General features: G+C 55.5%; 1 protein-coding gene across 2 annotated transcripts; it reads left to right on the top strand.

Annotated features, from left to right (window-relative positions):
* Positions 1 to 476: 476 nt before the first annotated feature.
* TMEM119 (transmembrane protein 119) lies at positions 477 to 7,057 on the top strand. 2 transcript variants are annotated; one of them, XM_023521906.1, is made up of 3 exons: positions 482 to 556; positions 2,446 to 2,661; positions 4,982 to 7,057. In XM_023521906.1, the coding sequence occupies exons 2-3, from the start codon at positions 2,655 to 2,657 to the stop codon at positions 5,830 to 5,832; spliced, it is 858 nt and encodes a 285-aa protein (XP_023377674.1). In that variant the 5' UTR covers positions 482 to 556; positions 2,446 to 2,654; the 3' UTR covers positions 5,833 to 7,057. The 2 variants fall into 2 exon arrangements, with proteins under 2 accessions (XP_011376100.1, XP_023377674.1); XM_011377798.2 differs by lacking the exon at positions 2,446 to 2,661 and having other exon boundaries at positions 477 to 556.
* Positions 7,058 to 8,647: the final 1,590 nt, after the last annotated feature.

Raw genomic sequence — 8,647 nt, 5'->3', positions numbered from 1 at the left:
CTCGCTCCCCGCGCCAGCCCCGGGCCTCCGTCAGGCCTCCGCTCACGCTCTCCCCGCCCCCCCACACCCCAGCTCCCACTCTGTACCCCCAGCCTCTATGGAAAACCTGAGTCACAGCTGGAACCAAGGACGGGGAATTTTCCTTCTCACTTCCAGGGGCCTCTGAACCTCCCTGACCTGTCTTCTTTGGAAGGAGGGAAGGACCCCAGCTCTCTGTTTTGCGGCGGGACACTCTGGGTCAGCCCCGTCTGCCCCAGCCAGCCCTGGGGACTTGCAGTTAGGGAGGAAGTACCCCATGTGGGCTTCCCTGGAGTGTGGAGGGGGCGCCTGCGGGAGGGTGAGCCAGAGGGGATGTGTGTGGCCCAGTGCAGCCCCGCCCATCCCCTGTCCCCACCCCAAACCCCTTAATGAAATCAAGCTGGCCCCGCAGCCAGCGAGGGAGGGAGGGGGCGGGAGGAGGGTGGGGCGGCCAGCCCAGAGCGCGCCGGGCACCACACCGACTCTCTCTCGCTCCACCTGGCGGGAGCACCAGGCCTGTGTACGTGCAGAGGGACTGGTGAGTCCTGGGGTCCTCTCGTCTGTCCGGGAAGCCTCGGATGTTTTGGAGTTTAGGGACTGGGAACCAGCAGGAGCCCTTTGGGGGATATCTCTAAGTGTGTGTGAGTTATGAGGGTGTGCTGGATGCTGTGTACGGGTGTGATCTGTGCTAAGGGTGAGGGGGTCCGAATGTGTGTGTGCCTCCTGTGTGCCCCGTGAGCTGCTTGCTGGCCGAAGTGCTGTGTGTGTGCCATTGTGGCCTGGCGATAGGGGGATGTGTTGTTCTTGAAAGTGGACACCAGGGTAGTTGCTCCCAGGGTTAGCGGGAGGGTGGTGTGGACTGGGACTGCTCTGTCTTGGGGGAGATTCATGGTGTGACAAGGGGCCGTGTATGTACACGTGTTGTCTGAGAATCAGCCCGTTTTGTGTCCATGTGTGTTCTCTGTGTATTTGCTGGTGGGCTGCGTGAGCTCTCTGGGGTGTCTGGGTGTTGTGTGTCCGTAAATGTATTGTGGATCCACGCTGCCGCCGCCGCCACTGCTGCTGCTGCTGCTGTGTGTGTGTGTGTGTATGTGTGTGTAGGTTTTGAACCCTTGAGCCCCATGTCCGTCCCCAGGCCTCCCCTCCGAGGGGCCCCAGTCCCTGTCCTCGGCTGCCCCAGAGTAGGGGGTGCAGTGCTTCAGCCAGACCCTCCTCCCCCAAACGCCACTAATTGAAGCCAGGTTTTTGTGGGTCGCCCTTCCCCCTTTGCTTACCAGTCTCTGGGTGGGGGTGGAGCAGCTGCTCTGGCCCCTCGGACTTTGGTCTTGGGGTACCTCGGCCTTAGGGTTGGATTCTCATCGCCTGCATATTCCTGACCTCGACTGCGGCCATCACATTTTAAAACAATAAACTGAGTGAGATGGGCTCTAAAGAGAGGCCCTACTCCAAGCTGGGTGGCCTGGTTGATCATGTGGCACCTACTAATTGACACCTACTACGTGCCAGGTACTGCTACTGCTGACAATAGTCCAGGGAGGTGGCCCTTAGTTCCATTGTACAGATGTGGAAACTGAGGCCCAGAGAAGTGACATGCCTGGCTCCAGGACACAAAGCTAGAAAGTGACATCTGGTGGGCTATTCTAAGTGGCCCTTCAGTTCAGGGCTCCACCATGACTAGCTGTGGGCCCTAGGCAAGCCATTCTCGGTATTGACCGAGTTTCCTCTGGGTAAAACGAGATGCATTGTTCTGAACCCAGCTCCTAATGGCCTGTGAGTTCCTGAGTCTTGGAAAAATTTAGGACCCAGGTAGGAGGAGGTGGGTCAGCTGATGGACAGATGACCATTTCCGAGCTGTCCAGGCTAGATGGGAAAGTGAAGCCCACTAGTGAAGCCCAGAGAGGCAATGGGGCTCATTGTGCAGAGTCACACAGCCATTTCCTGCAAGGCCTGGCTGGCTTCTCACACTTTGCTCCTCATACTCTGGGGTTGAGCTGGGGTCTCGGCCTTTAAGAGCCAGAGGTAATTTGTGGGGCCTCTTTCTTCATCCTCTGCTCCTTGACCCTAAGGCTTCAGGGAGAGGGAGCCCTTTCCTCCGTCCAGCTCTCAGCTGTGCACATGCGTATGAGAGTGCGTGTGTGCACGCGTGTGTGTGTGGTTCTGGGTTCCTCAGTAGTCAGTGCCGAGGAGATTTCACCCAACAAGGTAAAAAAGTTAATCTGTTCATGGAGGGTGGGGGGACAATGAGCAAATGTACATGTCAGGTGAGGACGGTCATTTGTGGCCTTTGTGTGAAATGCTGGCTGACCCTAGGGCTCTGCCGGGGGAGGAATCTGGCCATTCCTGAATGCCATCTTTCCTTGGTGAGTGGCTACTCTGTGCCAGGCAAGACTTGTGGTCACCTCCCCACCCTGTGCCCCCAATTTACAGATGGAAAGGGTGAGGCCCAGAAGGGCCAGATGGTGGAGCTAGACTGAGATGGAGTCAGGATTCGAATCCAGCCTGACCAGCCTCACCACTCCACTGCCTGCAGAATTCAGTGACGGAACATCATAGTCAGCCCCTGGGGAAAGTCCCCTGGTCTTCGGCCACCACTGGCCTGTAGTTTTGATCTGTGGTGAGAAGCTTCAGCTGCCACCATGAGAGGTCTGTCCTGGGACTTGACTGGAGGAGGAAGGCAGGGTGGGGACTGATGAGACAAAGACTCTAGGATAAAAGCTGTCTGTAGGAACCTTTGCCAGCTAGTGCCAGAAAGTCAAGGGGCCGGGAAGGCAAGTTCATGTAGTATCTTCAGATCTTTGTTTTAGTTGAGATGTCAACCAGGGGGCATGAGGCCAGCTCCAGGCACGAGAGTGAATGAGAGAGAGAGAGAGATAGAGAGAGAGAGCGAGCGAGAGCGAGAGAGAGAGCGCTTTTGGAGTCACACAGAAGAAGGTTCAAATTCTAGCTCTTACACTTATCATCTGTGTGTCCATGGGCAAATCACTGTCCATCTCTGAACCTCAGTTTCCTCCTCTGAAAAATGGAGACAATGATAGCACTGGCTTCTGTAGGATTCTATAGGATTGCATCCACCAAAGGGCTCAGATTCGTGACTCATGATAAAAGTACAGAATGACCGGTTCATTTAAAATGAACCCCTGAGTAGTGTTGCCTTTTTTTATGTCCTGGAATTACCTACCCCCGCCACCTGAGCCGGTTTATCCAAATTCATATCAGTACAATTAATTTCAGTCAATGACAATTGGAAGGCCCTAGGTCACTTAGAACAAGCCATTCAATGGCTGAGCATCATTCCTACCTCATCTCCTGAATCCCCAAATCACTACGAGATTGGTACTGTTGCTTGTTTTATAGATCAGGGCTTGAAGCCTGGGCATTCAAGGGGACCTGCAGTCAAAGTGTTGGGAGCCTAACTTCCTCCTCCAGCTCAGAAACTTGCTGTGTGGCTTTGCTTTGCCCGTCCATTGCCTTCTCTGGGACTCCGCCTCCCCATTTCAGTCTCCTGAGAAAGGTCCTCAGACATGGCATCCTAAGACTTTTCCATCTTGGAGCTTCTAGCCTCACACAGTGTCAGGAGCCTGGGCCCTCCACTGGGTCAGGTGGGATTTTCAAGGGTTGTCCTGGGGGGCACAGAAAGGGGTCCCTGGGTTTATCCGAGTGCCCAGCCCCACTCAGGCTGGCTGGGAGTAGTGTTTTAGAAGCTGGGCTTCTAAATCCATGGACAGTGATTTGCCCATGGACACACAGATGGTAAGTGTCAGAGCTAGGATTTGAACCTTCTTCTGTGTGACTCCAAGAGCTCGCTCGTTCTCTCTCTTTCTCTCTCTTGCTCTCTCTCTCTCTCTCTCTTGCTCTCTCTCTCTCTCTCTCTTGCTCTCTCTCTCTCTCTCTTGCTCTCTCTGTCTCTCTCTCTCTCTGTCTCTCTCTCTGTCTCTCTCTCTGTCTCTCTCTCTCTCTCTCTCCTATCTCTCTCTCTGTCTCTCTCACTCTCTTGTGCCTGGAGCTGGCCTCATGCCTTTGTAAACCTGGCCCATGGGGAATTTATTATTTAGCCAGGAAGTCTGGGACACAGAGGGTCTGGGGGTTCATGTTGGTAGCAGCCTTCCAACAGGAGAGGGAGGTGCAGAGTCATCTGGTTCCGGTTTAGTGGTGGCCGTAAGACTCAGATTCTGGCAGGTTCCAGCTTCGTCTCAGGTGTGAGGGGTTTCTCCTGTGGCCTCCAGGTCCTTCTTTGAGCCTTTAGGTGAAGGTTAGCCGTGGGGCAGATGCTCCCAGCATGGTCCTGGCATGCAGGCCTTCTGCTGAGCTCAGAGAGTCTTTAGGCTTCCAAACCCAAGAACCTTCTGGAGAGGGGAATGGAATCATAGAGAGGCTGGGGGCTTCTGGGGAGGGCTTCCCATAGGTGTAGGGGTCAGCTTATAGTTACTGAGGTTTTCACTTATTTCAGCCCTACCACCTTTTCTTCCTTGGTGCCAAGATTCAGACTCCAGCTCTTCCTTGGCAAGTCACTGAACCCCACCGAGCCTCAGTTTCCACACCTGGAAAATAGGGCTAATAATAATGACTCCCCCATTGAGTAGTTCTCAAGAGTCCATGTAAGAAACTTAAAATAGTGTCTGGCATGTGGAAAGCATTAAAAGGGTAAGTTATTAAATTCGGTCAAGTCAGACAGGATACATTTATGGCACACTTACTGTATACCAGACCTGAGGATACTGAGATAAATAAGATTAAGCCCTTGCCTTCCAGGACCTCGGAGAGAAGTTGGGGGGCGGCGGGGGGGCTGTCCAGGTGTGAACTCCATCTTAGAAGGAACAGGGGTCCATTGTACGGTGGGGAGGTTCAGGCCTGGGGGAAAGAAGCGACTTGTTAGAACACATTCCATGTTCCCTGCACCTCCTTTGGGGTCCCCTGAGACCCTCGAGTGGCACCCTGACCTCCCTCCTGCCTCGCTTTCCCACAGGCAGCATGGTTTCTGCAGCGGCTCCCAGCCTCATCGTGTCTCTGCTGCTGCTCTCGAGGGCCCTGCCCATGGTCGCCCACTCTGTGCCCCTGCAGGCCGCCCCTCTGGAGGACATGGGGGGCAGTGGGGAAGCTGAGGACTCATCGGCCTCCTCCCCGAGCCTCCCGCCACCTGGGACCCCTGCCCTCAGCCCTACGTCGGTGGGGCCCCAGCCCACGCTCCTGGCGGGCCCCAAGCCCCCCACCAACTTCCTGGACGGCATCGTGGACTTCTTCCGCCAGTACGTGATGCTCATCGCTGTGGTGGGCTCCCTGGTGTTTCTGCTCATGTTCATCGTGTGCGCCGCCCTCATCACCCGCCAGAAGCACAAGGCCTCGGCCTACTATCCGTCATCCTTCCCCAAGAAGAAGTACGTGGACCAGAATGACCGGGCTGGGGGTCCCCAGGCCTTCAGCGAGGTCCCCGACAAGGATCCCGATGGCCGGCCCGAGGAGGCCCTGGACTCCTCCCAGCAGCTCCAGGCTGACATCCTCGCGGCCACACAGAATCTCAAGTCTCCCGCCAGGGTGGCCTCGAGCAGTGGCAATGGAGCCAGGGTGACGGAGGGCAAGTCGGAAGAAGAGGAGAAGGGAAGCCAGGAGGTGGACCGGGAGGCAGAGGGCCGTGGGGTCTCAGTGGAGAGAGCAGAGGTGCCGGAGGACCCGTGCTTGGCGGTGGTGGAGGGGGCTGTGGGGGCTGGCGAAGGCCCAGGGGAGCCAGAAGCAGCTCCCTCATTATCCCAGGAAGCTGAAGGTCCAGCTGGCCCCCCCGAAAGCCCCTGTGCTTGTGGCAGTATCAGCCCCAGCGTCTAACAGGCCTCCAGGGCTGTGGCCCTGACTGTTGGATACCCAGTGGTCTCTTCCCTGGGCATAGAAAGGCCCCTGGCCCTTAAGGCTCCCTGATGCCCCCTCCTCAACCACCCGCAGCTGCAGATCCCATCGTGTCCTGATCCTACAGTGGACAGAGATACTGGTCTCTGGCCCACCCCAGGAATCTCACCAAGTTCTAGAACATTTGCTCCCGCAGCCCCAAAGGGCTGCGTTTCAAAGCACAGCTCCTCTGGGCAGGCGGGGCTGGCGACGTATCCCCATTATAGCCACGTTGATTGGGAAACACTTCTCAGGTCCCTTGTGACAGTGCCATCGTTGCGCGCTTCTCCATCGAGGTAGAAAAGAAAAGCAGAATAAGGAGGGATTTGGGGAGAGGTTGAATGAGAGGTGCAGAAGCACCTGGGGTTGGTGTGGTTAGAGCTGCCGCTGGAAGGGGCCTGGTTAATCAGGACGCTTCTGTGAGAGGCCCTTGCATGTGGTCACAACAGGTCCTTAAATGAGCATTTCCCAAACTGGGTTCCCTAAGGTACTCTGTCAGAAAAGATTTTGGAGTCCAGTGAGTTGAAGAAACATTCCTTTTGATTCCCCGTGACTCCCTTAGAGCAGCCCGGGACTCAGACAAGTGCTATAGTAAAGGCGCCCCCATTTCACTTAGCCTTTCTCGAACTCCTTTTGACCATAAAATACCTTTTTTTTTTTTTTTTTTTATAGCTACATAGCGAAATGCTTCAGAGCACACTCTGGAAATGACTGCTCTAAATGTTCCCAAAGGTGCCCCCAGTGTCTGTTTGGTCCGGGGTATGGGCTGTAGGTTGTGGGGGCTTGGGCCCCTCTCAAGTGCTGCCTCTCATCCCGCCGCTGCTGTGAGAATGAGGCGAATGAATTGAACCTTTTTTGTCAGGCTCCCAAAGCAGCCTAGAAGCCAGGATGGGGTGGGGAGCTGTGTGTGAGGGGGTGGGGGAGGGCTTCTGACGCCCAGCTTCGAGCAGGGGACCCTTGACTGCAGCCCCTTGCTCATGCGCGTTGTCTGGCAGCCTGTGTCTATAGCATTCTTTAGTCCTTGACCAGGGAGCCTGAGCTCCGTCCTAATTTGGGGAGGTTCTTGGAGGTCCTCTTCCCCATACTTTTGTCTGGGGCCCCTCAACCTCCACACAACTCTCAGGTGCTGAGATATTACAAACCAGCACAATAAACCTTTATTCCGGCCTGAGTCTCGCTGGTTTTCTGAGGGGGGAATGATTCCTCCGGGAGATGGGGACAGGTATGTGTCCCCTGGGCTGTTTCATGGGGGTGGAGCAACTTTCTGGAGGAGACACATCAGCCAGGCTCTGGGGTCTAAATGGCGGGGGGAAATGAATGAATGTCCAAAGGAACAGAGGGTGGGAACTCACGCCTCACCCCAAGGCTGAGCACCAGCCCTGGACTTGTAGCCACATAGCCAGGTTCCATGCGTGGCTCTGCTACTTACTGTGGCCACAGGGGAGCCAACCGCTCTTTGTTTCCTTGAGGAGACAGGGCAGTGGAGGGGCTTCCAGTGGAGGCTTCAGTTTCCCATCCCCCTGAAGAGTGGCTGAGGATGAGACTGGTCTCTGGACAATGCTGCACTCACCGCACCCTCCCTGGCGCCTGGGGTTGGAGGCAGCCCTGGCCTTTGTCTCCTCACCACCAGGCTCCTCCTCGCCTTTGATAGCAAGTTCCTGTGGCCACTGCTCCCCCTCTGCCTTGGAGCTGCCAGCTGGAATCCAGATGTGACTGAGCTGGGAGCACGTGCTGGATCTCCGGGGTGATGGGGGCAGGGAGTCCAACCCCCTGCTCCCCCTCTCCTCTATCGACCCCACGTCCATCCGGAGGGGGCCCGGGTTTGGGTTTCATAAAACACAATGGCCTCTGTCTCGCTCAGTGGGGAAGCACCCTCCCTTTCTCAGCCCAGACCAGCTCCTGCCCAAGAACATAGGGAGAATTGAATATGAATACTGAATACCCGGATGCTGTGTGGCTCTGACCAAGTCACTTAACCTCTCTGGGTGTGACAGGCTCTCTCCTTGTTCCTGAGCTCCTATGAGGTCCTGGGCTCTGGGGTATGGCGAGCAAGTGCACCAAGCTTCCCCATGACAGGCAAAAACCAGGTAAGACAGAAGTGGACATGGGAGATGTTTCCCAGTCAGCAGCTCCCTGGTCAGTGACTTCCCATTAATGCTTAACTGGGCCTCCAGAGGATGTGGAGTGTGGGCTTTAGCCATAGACTATGTCCCCTGGGATTTGTGGGGGGAGGGGGGATTAAGGCGGTCATTTGAGCCCTGGTGCAGGAGTCAACCTCTTCCTCATCTCTGAGCTTTTACAGCTATTATTCCTTCTGCCTATAATATCCTTCAAACCATCTTGCCTTGCTAACTTCCTCTCATCCTTTAGCTTCTGGCCTAAACGTCCCCTCCTCCTGGGAGCCTTCCCTGACAGCTCTCACCCAGCTTCTTTTCCACAATCCCTTGGGCTCAGTGACGATGACTGCTCACAATTAATGAGCACCTATTATGTCCCAGGCACTGCTCTAAGCACTGGACATCATTAACGCATTGAGTCTCACAACCCTACAAGATGAGTACTGTTATTAGTCCTATGTTACAGATAAGAAAACTGAGGCCCAGAGAGGTGAAGTTAGCTGCCCGGGTCACACAGCCAGGATTCCAGCCCCTTGATCTGATTCTAGAGTCTGAGTTCTCCGCTGGGCTCTACTGCTTTTATAATAAATGAATGAGTGAATGAATTAATGAAGCCCTTGGAGGAGGAGACAGCACGGCCC

This window comes from Pteropus vampyrus, unplaced genomic scaffold, assembly GCF_000151845.1.
Source record: "Pteropus vampyrus isolate Shadow unplaced genomic scaffold, Pvam_2.0 Scaffold322, whole genome shotgun sequence".
Lineage (NCBI taxonomy): Eukaryota > Metazoa > Chordata > Mammalia > Chiroptera > Pteropodidae > Pteropus > Pteropus vampyrus.
The sequence above is the reverse complement of the archived record's forward strand: the minus strand, read 5'-3'. Positions and strand labels throughout refer to the sequence as shown.